This window comes from Ambystoma mexicanum, chromosome 8, assembly GCF_040938575.1.
Source record: "Ambystoma mexicanum isolate Mex_15411 chromosome 8, UKY_AmexF1_1, whole genome shotgun sequence".
In the NCBI taxonomy this organism is placed as follows: domain Eukaryota; kingdom Metazoa; phylum Chordata; class Amphibia; order Caudata; family Ambystomatidae; genus Ambystoma; species Ambystoma mexicanum.
This window is the reverse complement of record NC_090929.1, coordinates 1,124,405,634-1,124,422,299: the sequence shown is the minus strand read 5'-3', so window position 1 is coordinate 1,124,422,299 and position 16,666 is coordinate 1,124,405,634. Positions and strand designations below refer to the sequence as shown.

Below are 16,666 nucleotides of genomic sequence, written 5' to 3'. Positions count from 1 at the left end.
GCAATTACTCTACTCCAGAAAGCCCCCACCACTCTACCTTACCTCCCCATAACATAGACTGCCATAGACTCAGCCCATGCATACTTAGAAAGTTTTGTGACCACCGGCCACATTTTATCCATGACAGTATTTGATATATATATTGCCTTGCACTGCATCATAACACATTAGTACTCAATGCTTACAAGTGTCGCACCTGGAGGGAAGTGTAGATGCTAGGCTGCGTCGGATCTTGATAGGTTTGTGAATTTCAGCATCTGCCTACTTTGATGGAATTCCGAAGGTTAGCAAACATTACTGGATAGAACACTGAAAAAATGATAGGAATATGAATGTTAGCGTGCGCCGCACTTAGTTAGAATTATTAGCTTTGGCCTGCCTCGCACCTAGTTGGGATTATAAATGGTAGCACATGCCACACAGAATTGAGAACATTAGCCTGCACTGCATCTAGATAGTATTGCGAATGTTAGCTTGCGCCACATCTAGATAAGATTATCAATGTTAGCACCTGCCACCCTTAGATGGAACTTGAATGCTAGCATGTGCCACACCTAGAATTGAGAACTTTAGCCTGCGCTGCATCTAGATAGAATTGTGAATGTTAACAAGCGCCACACTTAAATGAAACTGCAAATATTAGCATGTGCCATACTTAGACGGAATTCCTAACTTTGGCCTGCGTTGCATCTAGATAGGACTGTGAATGTTAGCACCTGCCACACTTAGATGGAACTCGATTGCTAGCATGTACCACACTTAGAATTGAGAACATTAACCTGCACTGTATCTAGATAATATTGTGAACGTTAGGGAGTGCCACACCTAGACAGAAATGGGAATGTTAGCTTGTTAAATGTTATGTTATGTTACTTTGCATTTATATAGCGCCTTATATACCATTGGTATGGTCTGTAGACGCTGGTAGGTTGAACGTCCTTGGGAACCCAAGTTCAGGTCAGTTGAGAGAGTAAAGAGAGTTAAAAGGTGCGTGTGAGCACCGGATATGTGTCCAGCCGGTGTGGTACTTGTGTAATGGCTGCTTCTTAGCGGTAGGTGTGGTGGTTGAGAGATCAAGAGTATGTTTTCGTTCTGGCAGTATTTATCCAGACCGATTGTGGCTGCGTTAGGCCTGAGGAGAATGCCTGGCTGGGGGTGAGTAAGTGTTTAGTTAGAGTGATGGGCAGTATGAGGCAGATGCTGGTATGAGAACAGTTATATCGAATGGTGTCATAGTATCTCTGTGTTCTAGTTGACTGGTGGTGTAAAGAAGAGAGTAAGCGTGGTGATGTGATATGGTGGGTTACATGCTCTTCAGACGTTATATGCATTCCAAACCTTTCTATGAAAGTTGCACAATTCTATGCACTCTAGGCCGCTCCATGCACTCCAGTCCGCTCCTAGCACTCCAGTCCTCTCCTATGCATTCCAATCGGTTCCACGTACTCCAGTCCGCTCCACGCACTCCAATCCGTTCCACGCACTCCAATCCGTTCCACGCACTCCAATCCGTTCAATGCATTCCGATACGTCCAGAGTATTTCTAAGTTGTTTTATGCACTTGATCTACATATTTCATCCGTACCACGTACTTAATCCGATCCATCCACATATTTCACACCTTTCATCCACATATTTCATCCGTTTCATTCACATACATCATTCCATTTATATATGTCACCGGTTCTTATCCACATTCGTTGCCCGTCCCAACAACATACATCACCTGTTCCATCCACATACATCACTTGTACTATCTACATACGTCACCCATTGCATCCACAAACTTCACCCGTTTTGTCCGCTTAAGGCGCTCAATGGTTAAACGTAGTCATCCGCGCTACACACTCATGCGCTCTATGTTCTCGTCCGTTTTAGGCACTCATCCATTCTAAGCACTCATCCGCTCTAGGCACTCATCTGCTTTAGGTACTCATCCGCTTTGCAAGCTCTACGCACTCATCTGCTCTATGCACTCATCTGTTCTATGCACTCGTCCACCCTACGCACTCGTCCGCCCTACGTAATTGTCCACTCATGGCAGTCATCTGCTTTATGTCCTCTCACGCTCTACGCACTCACCCACTCTACGCACTCACCCGCTCTATGCACTCACCTGCTCTACGCACTCACCTGCTCTACACACTCACGCACTCTCATGTACCCATGCGCTCGCACGCACCTTCCGTTCTCACACACTCATTCGTTCTTACTCACTCATCTGCTCCATTCACTCGTCTGCTCTATTCGCTTGTCCGTTCTACGCATTCGTACACTCTACACATTCCATCATTTTTACACAGTGCTCTGTTCTACACATTCTTCCGCTGTGCGGCCTCTTCTGTGCACTCTTCCGCTCTGCACACCTATCACGCTCTAAACACTCATCCGCTTTATGCACTCATCCATTCTATATACTCATCCGCTCTGTACATTCATCTGTTCTATGCGTTTCTGCATTCTACACACTCCTCCGCACTTATGCACTCATCTGCCCTACACACTCGACTGCACTACACACTCGTCTGCTCTACACTCGTTCCCTCTGCACGTTCGTCTGCTCTATGCACATCTGCATTCTACACACTCCTCCACACTTACGCACTCATCTGCTCTACAGACTCGTGTGCTCTACACTCGTCCGCTCTACACTTGTCCCCACTGCACATTCATCTGCTCTATGCACTCCAGCGTTCTACACACTCCTCAACACTTACGCACTCATCCGCTCTATATATTCGTCTGCTCTACGCATTCGTCCGTTCTACCCCCCTCCAGTCAACACATTCATCCACACAACATACTCATACGTTCTATACACTCATCCGGTCATGACATTCATCTGCTCAACGCATTAATCCGTTCTCATCTCTTCCTTTGCACTCATCCCTTCCGTTGGACTCATCCCTTCCTTTCCACTCATTTCTTCTGTTGCACTCATCTCTCCGTTGCACTCATTACAGTCTTTTGTATCCATATTTCCATCCTCTTTTCTTTATTCATTTCGCCCATTTTGTTAATTTGTCCATTGCATTCATTACATCCATTTCATTAATTAAAGTCTCATTACTGTTTTTGTATGATTTATTCTTTTTATCCGCTTCACTGCTTTGATCTACTTCAGTCGTTTTATTCCGTTTGCCATTTTAGTTTACATTAGCAGGTTATTAGATGTCGATTTCTCACCTGGATCTTGATGTTGTATTATTATCTGTCTTATTGTTATTCAAGATCTAGTAGTTTGTTGGAGTGGTGTCATGGAGGTGCCGTTATTCATACTAGGTTTGGGTTAGTTTGCGTACGGGTTGATTTTTAGGGGAAGAGCCAAGTTTTCAGTAGTTTGCGGAGACATTAGATCTTTGGTTAAGCGGATGTGGGGTGGGAGTGCGTTCCACAGCGTGGGGGCCAAGGCTGAGAATGATGAACCGCCTAACCTACTGAGTTTGTTTTATGTAGGACTAGGAAGCCGGCTGAGCTTGATCTTGGAGTACGTGGAGGGTGATAGGGTTTTACCTTGTCTTGAAGATATTGAGGTCCGGTTTTATGCACTGCTCGATGAGAAATGCATACGGTTTTGAAAGTTACCCTTCGGGCAATTGGAAGCCAGTGCAGAGTTTTAAGGGCTGGGGATATGTGGTCTCTCGGGCCGAGCGCTAGTAGTAGTTTGGCAGCAGCGTTTTGTGCTCTTTGAAGTTTATTCAGTTGGTAGGCATGGACTCCGAGGTAAAGGGGGTTAGCATAGTCCAGTCTTGATATAACAATTGATTGGACCGCTGAGAGTCTGTTGGGGAAGGAGAGATATGGAAAGATGTGCCTAAGAGTTTTAAGGTGGTAGTGGCAGGACTTTGAGACATTGTTGACTTGACGCAAGAGTGTTAGGTCAGAGTCAAGGGTGCATCCAAGGTTTTTTACTGAATTAGAGGGAGTTGGTGAGTTGCCCATGGCAGGTGGCCAGGGTAGTGGGTGTGTGTTTTGCTCTCCAAGAGTGCACGGACAATTATTCATCACCAGTACATTTGTAGAGCAAGAAAATAATTTGAATGCAGGTAGGCGAAGCAATAACTCACAACCAGATACGCAGTTAGCGAAATAATGAGCACTTATACGGCTATTTATTCATAGCTTGGAAGCAACAAGTGATAACATAGAAATAAATTACAGAAAGGACAGAGAATTGAAAAGAAAATACATCACTGTGGGCATAACTGAATCCCTCATCTTGCCAGAAGCGGCTGGAGGACCCTGGTAACAGCCAAGCAGAGAGCACAACAGCCCACAGGAAGGTCAGAACAAGGCGTCCCCCTCCGACTGATGTCTTTGTGGTTTCCCCTTACCTTCCCGATAGCTCCGCATATATGTCCTCCTCAAAAAGGGGTGGCAATTTCTCGAACCTTCTAACATCAGTGTTTGCGCATTGCTGAGTGACTGTTGATTGCCGGCTGGTCAACCGACAGTAACCCCAAGGAGAAAAGCTTCCCTCTTCTTCTAAAACACCACAGAAAAACAATTCCATAACTCATAGCAAGACATAACAAAACCAGCTTTCCCAGCAGAATGTCCTTACCAGGTTTAGAAAGCATGTCTTTCAGCAAAGCAAGTACAGCTTTTCACTGAGGCATGGAATAAATATCCATTATGGCTCTGAGTGCCCCCAGAATGCGCTGCGCACAAGCGCCATGTTTTAGCTCAAGCATAACAATTCCATCCTTGGATATTTATCTTCCTTAGCCCAGTGGCATAGGAGCCGGTCTCTGGGACCGACGAAACATTAGAAACAAGTTAGGAATACATTGAATACAACAACCAAGTATTATAATAGCTAAAATAATGCAAATGCAGGCCAAGGCGTAACGCAGTGTACCCCCAATGTCAAGAATCCATGAAAATAACCAATCCCACCAATTCCCAGCATAACTTTGAGATACTTGGGAAATTAGGCCCCTCAAACCTCTAATATGACTTTCAATGGATCGTGAATGGTCACTTAGATTGAAACAACACATACCTTCCACTGCGTTACAGCCCAAATTATGTTTCAGCAAGGGATAATCAACAGCAGCCCTGTTTTGCAATGTTGTTTTCTAATAACTTTGCTATCAAGGAGCTTGAGAAGTATGATTCAGACCTTTTACCAATAAACATGCTAGTTTAATCAAAGATTTGTAACCCCCAGCAGCTAAACCCCAGACTCCCACTAATGAAAGGGCTAACGCTAGAACTTCAGTCTCTGATAATAAATGCACATGTGAATCACAATCTGGGGATAAACCCACAGATTCAAAAGTTGACCTTTTGCTTCGAGACATGACTGGGTGTAAAGGAATCATCATTAGCCCTAATCGAGTTAAGGCACATGGACCTCCGCAAATGTTATCTAGAATGTAAGTGTATGTGATATTGCCACATGAGAAGAGCCATCCTGTTGGAGGTTTTTTAAGTGATACATATGACTGGCAGCTAACACTGTATGATTGCAAGACATAGAATTATTCACACTGGTACATGTGCGTGGATATCGAGAACACAACCTTTTTTCGAACTTAGTTTGATTTTTCTGTTTGGTTAAATTCAACTGTTGGCATTTGCCAATTTCATTTACATCGCAGGTCATAAAGTAACACACATCGCCTTGAGTTACATTGTATGTTATAATACGTGTCAAGTTCCTCCACTTGCGATCTGTTTCTTGACAAAACCTGCAGTACTCATAGACTGAAAAGGATTGTCTAATATCGGAATCTTGAAACAAAGAATCATTGTGCGTGATGCCAAAGATGTGTTTTAGAACCGGAACTGGCGTTGGTACCGCTACTAGACATGTAGTCAACAAAGCTTCTGCATGTTGCACGTCAGTAAGGCAAAAGTGCGTAATGTTTAGTACTTGCTGTGCCAAGTACGTCCACATATTCTCAGTTTGTGTAATCATCGGGGAATATTTTCATCGTCCTAAAGATATCTGTTGTACAGCTGGCAACAACGTTGTTTGCGTCTGCACCTGACGTGATTTTCGCATTCCACAAATCCATGTCTTCGGTCTGGCTGGCTTTTCGGCATCAGCATACGGCTGCTTTTGGACATCATTGCTCATCATCATCGGTTTCCCCTGAATTGCTGGCACAGATGCAACATGTTTCGTGGGAAGCAGCATGCCGTTTGAGTCTCCCAAACGGAGTCCATTTAGTCCCACAATTGCACCAGCCAGACACAGGATCTACAAATGTCATATAACCAACTAACCAATATAAGCTCAAACTCTCTGCATACTTATCTCACCCAAAAACTCACACAACCATCTCTCGCACAACAAGCCGCACGCACTTCACCACACTGCAACAACACATAAGCTGCACCAACAGCATACGCGGACGGACACCGATCCAATACTCGCACCAAAGCTCAGCACCCGGTGTCTACCGAGTTGAAGCTGCCAACAGTACACCACGCCTCTCACTATCCTACTCCCTCTTCACCTCACTAACCCATCCCACCTTCTCGTTTACAGATCCACCAGAGCGCCTGGGGACCAATTCAGTTGGTGACGGTGCGCTCTATAAGTACCGATAACATAACATAACATAACATAACATTCTGTGCATATGTTTCAATTGTGCTAAAAAATGAGGACCACGAGCAACCAAACAGGCATATCTGTAACCACCAGATAGAATCCATGGGCGTTTTTCAGGGAGTGACTAACATTTTTATCATAAACTAAACAGTGATCAAGATATTCACTAGACCGTAAGGAAAGGAGTCTTACAGAATGAAACCGCAGAGATATTCTAATAAGATATCGTCCCATACTTTCCTAGCAAGTAGGAGTCATGATAAGTTATTCAAAATTCTAACAAGATTCTTGTGAAAGGGGGATAGCACAGGGGCAACGTGCTGATCTTGGAAACAAGACCACGCAGAGCAACAGAGGTTTGAATAACGGATCCGTGCTTAGAAGCCAAACTCAGGTATGGTATTGGGCGCATTATAAAAAAAACAATTAAATAAATAAATAACAGACAACATTGCCATCCCATGCCACAGAATCTGTCATTCAAATGTGTACCTCACTGTTGTGTGGTGTGAACATGCACCTGCGGTTTAGGCTCTTCTCACTGTTATTCCCTCACTGATGTGATCCACCCGGGTGCATATAAAACATTGCTGAAATCAAGGCGAGAAGCCAAGCCAGACTGGATTCTGAAGGATTTCCTCTTTTTCAATGATTTTGATTGCATATTGCAGCTCTCGCCCAGGGAGTAACAGCCCAGCTAACATGGGGGTCAAATGCCCACTTGTCCCCCATCCCAACCGGCCCCTGACTCTCTATGAGGTGTACCAAATCCAACACAACTTGGAAGCACGAGAAATCAGTGCTGCTGTTAAAGGAGGCTATTCTAAACTGATTAAACACTAAAAAGGGTAAATAAATGCCACCGTGAGATGGCTGCCACATTCTGCCACCGTGAGATGGCTGCCACATTCTGCCACCGTGAGAGGGCTGACACATTACGCCACTGTGAGATCCGCCACCGTGAGATGGCTGACAAATTCCACCACCCTGAGATGGCTGACACATTCTCCCCCACTTCTCTGTTTCCCATTTAGAAGCAATCTCTCAATGCTGGAAGCAATGGAAGACTGTTCATAACTCAGCCTACTGGTCGAACATGAGAACAGGATTAGAAATAGTAACTGCACCCCCACCGAAAATAAAGTTGTTTACTCATAAGATACCCCCACCTTAGCTGGCAATGCAAGCACCATTAAACCATGCCTGAAGCCATTATCAAATGGCTACTTGCCTTTGCTGGGATCAGAAATGTAGATTAAAAGTGAAATGTTTTAAAAAATGTGGAGACGACTGCATTTCCAAAAGGCAGGATTGAAAGTTCTGGTTGAGACCATAATTAAACATAGTGGGCCTCATATCGAGTTGGGCGGTATACCAACTGGGATACCTCCCAACTGTATTTGCGTTATCGCCAACCCATCCGGTGGTATTACTGCTGGATCACGGGTTGGGCAGTAACTGTAATTCCCCATTCCCTATTGGGTCCATTAGACCCAATGGGGAATGCAGTAATTGCACCAAAAATCAGCATTATTCTGGCCCATTTACCCATTTACAAATTCTGCCAGACTCATGTTTGGGTGGACCCTTAAATGCATCGGTAACACCGTTACCGCCGCATTTAAGGGCTACCGCCCAACTCACAATGAGGCCCAGTGAATAGTCCTTACCAGTGTGATAAGAGATGAAATTACACATTTGCCGACTTTTTGTTGGTGTTTCTGTGTTCAGAACAATGTAATGGTTGGTTTAAAGTTATCGATGCTGTCAATATATGCTTGAGGTTAGTGTAAGGCATAATTTATAGTAGTAGTTACTCTTGGTGAAAACTTGAATAGAAATTGCCGTTGCTATGAGCAGTACATCATTTTTGCTGGTGAAATTAGACAGTCGCTAGAAGTAGAGTTAATGTACAGCTGTTCTTGGTGTGAGTAGACTACAGAAGATCTCATGTGTGGGTTTAGTGTAGAATTGTGTAACTGGGTTATGATTGGATTCATGGCTTCTTATATGTGTTTAACTAATTTATAAAGGAGTTTTAGGCTATTTGATTATTTCAATACAGCACCGTTTTGGGAATGTTCGGTGTGAGCCGGTCAAACTCGATGGCAGAATTCCTTAAAAGTGCCCAAAATGTTCCCTCTCTGAGGCTGTGCTACATTCCCTGGTCTCTCCGGTCTTCTTTTCCCACCTCGGCCTACCCCCCTGCTTGTCTCTTTCTCTTCTGACTACCCGTGACCTCTCCAGAGCTCCTGCCTCTTCCTTGCTCTCTTAGCCCGATGCCTTTGAGGTCTTCCTCCACAGTGCAGTATCACTATCCTTACCCCTCCTCTTTGTTGCTCCTTATCTCCTGCCTACACATGACCCCTGGGGAGGACATGGTCTCCTTTTCTCACTGACCCTCCCTTTTGAGACAAGGCCTTGGCCCTCACAAGTTACTATGAGTATTAGAATCCCGAGTGGGGGATAAGGTGGCGATTGGCTGCACTTAACCTTCCTTAACAGCCCTGTTTCACTCAGGGTTATTTCATCTGGGCTGCTGGGTACCTCATGTCTGGCATTGCCCTTCGCTCGAGATGCTAATTCTTATTAGGTTGCAGGTCAGTTTATGCTTAACAATAATATTGTCATCAAAGATTGAATGCAGAGTAATGCATGTGTTCCTATTTGAAATGATACTCCACTGAACCTCCCTGATGCAGACTCCATTGGCATCATTGGCACGTATGCCTCCTAACCTGTGACCCTCTTTATCCTGTCTCTAAATATCTTTTTAATGGCACCCTTAATAGTTCAACCTTCTGAACCAACCACACACACACACACACACACACACTCTCTCTCTCTCTCTTTCTCTCTCTCTCTTTCGATAATAATTGATGTTGGCATTACTATGAATTTGTGACTTGTTTTCTTATAGTGTTATTCGTGTAAACAATTTGCAGGCAAGGTCACTTTTAACATTAAGTAAGAAGGCACAGATAGGGCTGTAATTAGGGGTTGTTTATTGTGGACAGTTGGTGCTATTGAGAGTTAATTGTTTAGATTGTAGATGGTGTTTACGCTTGGTTTTAATCATCTACACTTCTGGTTCTTGATCATGTGTAGATATGTTTAATAGGTACTACACTTTTGGGGTAACACATGGCATGCAGTTACAGATGATAAACATTTGGTGTAATAGATCATTTATAGTTGAGATGTTTATGGCTTAAGTTTCAGCCGAACAGTTCGATTTCGGGTAGATGTTATGGTGTCCGGTCAAAGGATCGAAAAAAAAGGATCGAATGCCCTTTTTTTCGAAACCAAAAGGACCGAAAAAAAAGTTTCAAACGCTTTTATATTTATTTATTTATGTATATTTTTCGTTTAGTGTGCAAAAAAAGTTTTTTTAAAATGTAAAACGGGGGGTTGGGAGGGAACCGCCCCATAAAAAAAAAAAAAATGTAACTAATAATTTGAATTTTTTTTTTCGCCACTTTTGGTGTCGAAAAAAAGGCATTTGATCCTTTTGTTTTAGATACTTTAACCTATAACCAGATGTTATTTTAGGATTCATATATTTCTCATGTTCTCGTTTTCGTGAATGGTGCTTGGTGATACTAATGGATGCATGCACTACAGTCACGGACAGGCCAATCTCTAGAAAACTCTTCTTGCCGTTGTTTCTTTTCAGGTTTAGTATGCACACAGAATGTGTGCAATTTAGTTCAGATGTTGGTTAGAATTCGTATTTTGTTGTGTGTAGGATTAGCACGTGCTTAAGGTTATGACATGTTAAAATTAGACGTACTCCATAGCTGCGATTACAGTTGGGGTGGAATCGTTGTATTTATTGTGTTCGTGATTTGTTGAGATTATAATTGTGCTTTGTTGGTGATAGGTGATTGTATTAGAAGTGTATTTGGATTCAGGACGTTGGCATTGTTTGGGTTAGGAATCGCGTAAGGAGGCTCCGAGGCTGTTCTTCATGATTGCTCAGGTATTACTCAGATTAGGCCTCAAGGTTATCTTCATACTCTTACATCCCATCCCCTTTCCTACATACTCTTTTTATTCTATCACTCGTAGCATCATTCCTTTTCCCATTATTGGCAGTAAAAAGTAGTGTGGGCAGCAAAGAAGGCAGCAATGACTCCATTCTGATTAGGGCCTGTGGCTCTTAGACCAGTGTTCTCCTGTATTAGGGCAGGGAGTAGACGGGAACTGCATAAATGTAGGGAGGCCCCAACGGATGCCCTACGACAGTTGGGTGGGCTATCACTGGCGTGGTGTGTACATGTCAAAAGGGGCACCAGGATTACTGGCTACATCCCACCAGCATTAACATCAACGCTAAAGAGATATTCAAGAACGACTTCCTCCTACATTGCCAGCGGATTTGACGTGAAATGATTGTCCTTGAGTATCTATAGGGAGAACGAGTCCTTTACGGGCCACAAAACTTACTTGGATGTTATGAAACCCAGATTTGTGCCTACCTAATACATTAAATTAAGGTTTGGTATTGTCCTGGTTGGTTATAGAGTGAACAAATGGGAGGATAGCACAGGGGCAACATGCTCACCTTGGAAGCAACACACGGAGCAACAGAGGTTTGATTTCCAGGTCCGTGCTTAGAAACCTCTGGGTATTAGGCGCTTTATAAATGACCTATCATGATAGAGTTTCTAATGAATGCCATTATTGTATGAGCCGTGTTGAGGCAGAAGAGCCTCTCTTCCTAGCATGCCAGTTACACCTGCACCTCAGAAGCATGTACTTGGTTCCAGGGTTCTTATTACATAGCAGATCCGTTACTACTAACAAGGTGAGCGCCCTCTGCAAAAGGACTGACGATGCAGTGACCGATTTTGCAGTAGCAACATTTTTGCATAGACCATGGCTGAAAAGATCAACATTTTTGAGGTCCGTAAATGGAACACTACAATTTGGCTAGCTACTGCTGATTTCTGTAGTTCAGCATTGAACAGTACCCCTCGTCAGCTTGTTACCCCCTAAAACATTGTTATTAGTTGAGCTGACTGTACTAGTTCTTCCCTTGGCTTCCCATGGGGAAGGAATTGGGTTATTATAATCTACTCCGTATACTATACATGATACTATCGTTACTGTCACTTTACCTCCAAATTACCGCACCACTGTACTATGAGTTTCAGAGGTGGAGAGGAGGAGTTACCTCCAGCAAAAAGCAAGAGGTAAATCATCCACTTTACAACCAAAAATCATTGAAATTACCACTAATGGTTATTCCAAAGGAATCCCCATGGAGGCCTATGGACTTCAAGAATGGGGATTCAAAGCACCCTACGCCCACTCATAACTGCAGGGTAATTCCTGAAGGCTGAGTGGCAGTAACGATAATCAATTTTTGTGGTAAATCTGTGGATCTGCAAACGAATTACTGTGAAACTCATAATGATCTCCTGCCTGTGTGTAAGTGTGCCTAACTCAACTATCCCCCCCTTCTCTGGCGAAACATTAAAAGGACTTCCCAAACAAACCATAGATCTGATAACTTCTACTGGAGGACAAAAAAAAGTTGCCAACAGTATGCCATTGCTGATATATAAATACATATATATATATATATATATATATATTCAAGGAAAACATGTTAGTTTCAGTGCCGTCAAAGTGAGAACTTAACACAACAAAACCTGTGTGCTCATGGGCTTTGCAATGGGAATGCGCGGAGTTAAGCTTGGCCATGGCCACACCACTAGGTTTCTTTTGGGCGTACTAGCCAGAGCCTTCGGCTGTGACCACTTTCCATATTGCCCCATTTGTTTCCTTAAAGTAACTCTGTGGCCATATTAATCACATATCTTTAACTCTCTTTTTAAAAAAAAAAATGTTTTCCCATAACCGCAGTTGATATAACCCTGATAATAGTATAATGTACTACAAATAACCCTGGTTATTTGTAAAATAACCATGTTATTCATGTGACGCACTTTCATTCCTGATTGTGTTTTCAATTATAACCCCAGTTACGTTCATAAATAACGCTGGTTATGAGAAAACGTTCAAGCTCTGAACCTGGTCCCCAGCCCCACTCAACTCCCCAATTGCACATGGCGTCCTCTCTCCCATTCTCCACCTCCAGCTTGATGCCATGTCATCCTTTTTCCTCCTCCAAATGACATTTTTTCCAATTTTTGTTTTCGGCTAATCCTGGTTATTTCAGAAATAACCCTGGTTATCTCTCACATCGAACAATACAAATGGTGGCTTTTTCATTTCTGAAAAAGCCTTGCTGATGCATTGTGGGACACATATATAACTCTAATTATTGAAAAGGGGGCACCCCATACCCTCTCAACTATTTTAACAACTACTGGACGCAATAACCTCAGACTCCTTCCCGAAATCTAGTCAACGCTTTGCGCCCAAGTTGTTTTGTAACTGGTCCAATAACGTCCAGAGGTTTTTGCTGTGCGCTGCGTTAACCTTTTCATTTTCTAACGAATCTTTTCAGTTTGGAGGGTCCCGTGACTAATCTTTTGTTTGCACAATATCAGACAAATTCGTTTTGCAAGTCAAAAGATATTAGCAATACAATGTTCAGGTTTCCTATGGAACTTGATACTCACACTATAACATATAATATGTTTGGTGGGTGGCAGTGTGGGGGATGGGGAACCCCCCATTAAAAAAAGGTTACATTTAGGTCGCCCAGATTGAGTCAACCAAAGAGTAGATTATCATCGTCTATGTAACAACGTAGAGCCCTTGCCAACAGCCTTTAAATATATGGTATGGTTCTAGCATTGCTTAGGGTTGGGGTGCTCATGCGTGTTTGAGTTACAGGAGATCAAGATGAAATGTAGACCAGTCCTTTTGTGTGTGCTGCAGTATGCATAGATGCAATGCTGTATTTATTCTAGCATGCCAATTTACGTCATGGACATTACCAAGCTTCTTTCAGAGCATTTACGGCTGAAAAACGAGCATCATTAAAAAAGGGCAAAATAAGAAATACAACAGCAACCTAACATTTCTGTAAAAGATATTAAAAGTAGATTATATTTTTTTAAAAAGCTGTTATTAAAATGTTCTCAGCAGTTCAGACCTGCGGATTGCTTCAAGTAAGCAATGCCTCGGTAGTTTTAATATATCTCTTGAAAGCTTCTGTACACATTGTTGTTTCCTGTAAATGTAACTGAGCACTCTGCATTAAGTAACCTCTTGGGCCGCATTCATGTAACCCTGAATCAAGCCTCCATACATGTCCTTCATAGCGCCTAAATGCTAGCCTCCAGCTGCCTGCTTCGCTCCCTTTGCAATATTCATAACGTGCGACGCACAGCACGCCACACTTTTGTGTGTAACCTTTTGTGCCCCGGGCTTCCGGGGCAAAGCTCTGCAAACTGTATACCATTTAGATGTGGCAGGTTTGAGATTTACTTAAGCTGTGCTGTGTTTTATGTATCGCTGAAATTATATATTACACTTCATTGGGCTGTACCAGCTGACAACAATCCAGAGGCCGAGACAGAGGGCGCAGTGAAGTGAGTAGCATGGTCCCAGGCACTATTAATGAAGTAACAGAACCTGAGGGTCATACCGGGGTACTAAATAGCATTGTTTTCTTGAGCTGAGAAATGACTTAAAAAACGTTTCTCAACTCGACAACAAAAAGCAAAAAAAATGGCCACCAGAGATTGGAGAGAAGGGTCTACACGTAGTCCCTTCTCCCTTTCCATGTTGCCATTAAAAAAATTGAAAAAAATTTAAACAAACAAAATGGCCAGAATGAAAAGGGAGAAGGGACTACAGATAGTCCGTTCACCCTTTCCATGGAGGCCAGGGGAGAAAGGAAAAGAACTCCACGGGACTTGCCGCTCCGAATGGAACGCCTGAGGTGCATCTTTCCCGGCCAGGTAACGACCTGGTGTGAGGGCCAATCAAATTGTTTGTAACAATTTGATTGTCTCTTGCCAGGTACGAATGGCCAGTATAGACCAATCAGGCTATTATCATACAGAAAACCGACCCGGACGCTGAAAGAACAAAAATGTAAAATATTACAGCTCTACCAATATTATGAAATATGAGTGGTGTCCACTTTCACATAAGAAAAATTAAAACAACCAAAGATGGCTGAAATTTTCAATGGCTGAAATGTTCAACAAACAACCAAAGATGGCTGAAATTTTCAATGGCTGAAATGTTCAATTCTGTGCTTCTTAGCAAGCCAGAGCCTTGTTTCTGGAGGCTCCTTTCCCGCCAGACGATTAGTACTCTCCTACCAGAAGACGGTGGCCCCGTGCTGTATAGCCCTGATGATGAGGCCAGCCAGTTGCCGCAAAATTACCTCGGAGCATGTACTGCAGTCACACTTGCTCCATCTGAATACTAGGCAGACTCTGCGTACAGGCACCCAGAGGCATTTTGGAAGCTAATCGTATAGCATTACCAGAAACGTTTCTCTGCACAATGAGTTGTACACATGTTTTGAATTCTGTCTTTTGGATAGTTATAAAAGAACTGAAAAACCTATTCTCTTTTTTCTCCCTCAGAAATCCTAAAAGGACCTGTTGGACAAATAATCCACACGGAGAAAAACATTTTTGCTGTAGAAACAAATAAAGTACTGATCCCTCCGTTGTGGAATAAAATCTTCAGCTGGGGATTCAATGACTTCTCTTGCTCTTTGGGAAGTTACGGCTCTGACAAGGTGAGTACAGATAGGGTGATCAGATTTAAAAAGTAAAAAACCGGGACAGAGCAACTAACATAAAAGTAGGACTAACTCTTGATCGTGGCTGTCAAGGCACTTCACTTCAGTAGCGGTTGGAGGAGAAGGGGGTTTAAGTGTTACTGGTGGAATAAACACATATTATAATTAATCTATCACAAACTACCACTGTCTTAATTCACAAAATGCAGCATTTCTTCTGTGTGAGATTGTGCATTCATGCCTGCCAGCTATTAAGACCTACTACCAAAAACCGGACCTCTGCATTTTCCAATGGAAAAATAATCTTGAGAAACGGGAACAGAGTGCCCAATTCTGGGACAGTACCGGTAAAACCGGGACGTCTAGTCACCCTAGTAAAGACCTTGGGCCTCATTACGACCCTGCCGGTCTGGAAAAATTGGTGGCGGTAAACCCGCCGCCACCGTTGTTTCCGGACCGGCACACTACGAGTTCTGCAGGCGGGTGGCCTTACTCCCGCCAGGTCTGACCTGGCGGGTGTAACGCCACCCGCCTGCAAACGGAAATGGAAACACCAGCACTGTTAATTAGTGTGCCAGTGTTTACATGGTCCCCATCCCCATGGAGTCCTATTGGACTCCATGGGAATGGGGAGTAACGTTATCTCCGGAATTACCAGACCACTGGGGCTGTAATGCCCCGGTAAATCCAGCAAGTCCGGAGGCGGAAATTAATTCCAGGTCCGGTGGCAGCCTTCCGCTTTTTCCAGCGCGGCTACCGCCGGACTCGTAATGAGGCCTCTTGTCATCAAGGAGATACCTTGAATGCCGAGGTATCCAGCATGCAATTACGCCTGTGAAGAAACACACGCAGAGACGAAACATACAGGCATATTCACATTTGCACTAATCCAGCCATCACCTGTGTTCAGTCTCAGCAAATACCAATAACCCTCCACACTTACACAAACACTGGTGTGTTTATTGTCGCAGGAAACCCTGATGGGTTCTGATTCAGACACATCAGCAAACCAATGGCAGACACGAACACTAGCATGGCCCCAAAAGCTTCAATTTGATTTCAATTCCTCGTTTGTGAGCACCACATTCTCGTCTCAGTGCTTTCTCAAAATAGAAGTTTCTCTGTACTGTAAAATTCGGTTTCGTGAATGCACCTTTTTAATACAAATGAATGTTGATATACCGTGTATACTGTCTATAACATGCATTGGGAACAAAGCGAGCCCTTCCATTGTCTCCCAGATACTCTTTCTATCCAATGCCTGCTCGGGGTGCATAGGTATTCTGGCGCCACCCCTCTCACGACCCATTCCTGGTGTCGCTCTTCATCTTCTTTGAGGCCTTTGCAGAGGCTTCCTCAGTCTCCACCTGCATATTTACTTGTAGGCTTTCCTTCATGTCATTTCCTGTGCC

General features: G+C 43.4%; 1 protein-coding gene across 4 annotated transcripts in view; it reads left to right on the top strand.

Annotated features, from left to right (window-relative positions):
• The window catches only part of WDFY4 (WDFY family member 4), a 1,820,746-nt gene that overhangs the window by 1,586,449 nt on the left and 217,631 nt on the right, over positions 1–16,666 (top strand). For all 4 annotated transcript variants that reach the window (XM_069611160.1, XM_069611162.1, XM_069611161.1 and 1 more), the window contains one exon: positions 15,094–15,251. In XM_069611160.1, the coding sequence (XP_069467261.1) occupies positions 15,094–15,251 (158 nt within the window). The remainder of the gene's footprint in view (positions 1–15,093; positions 15,252–16,666) is intronic.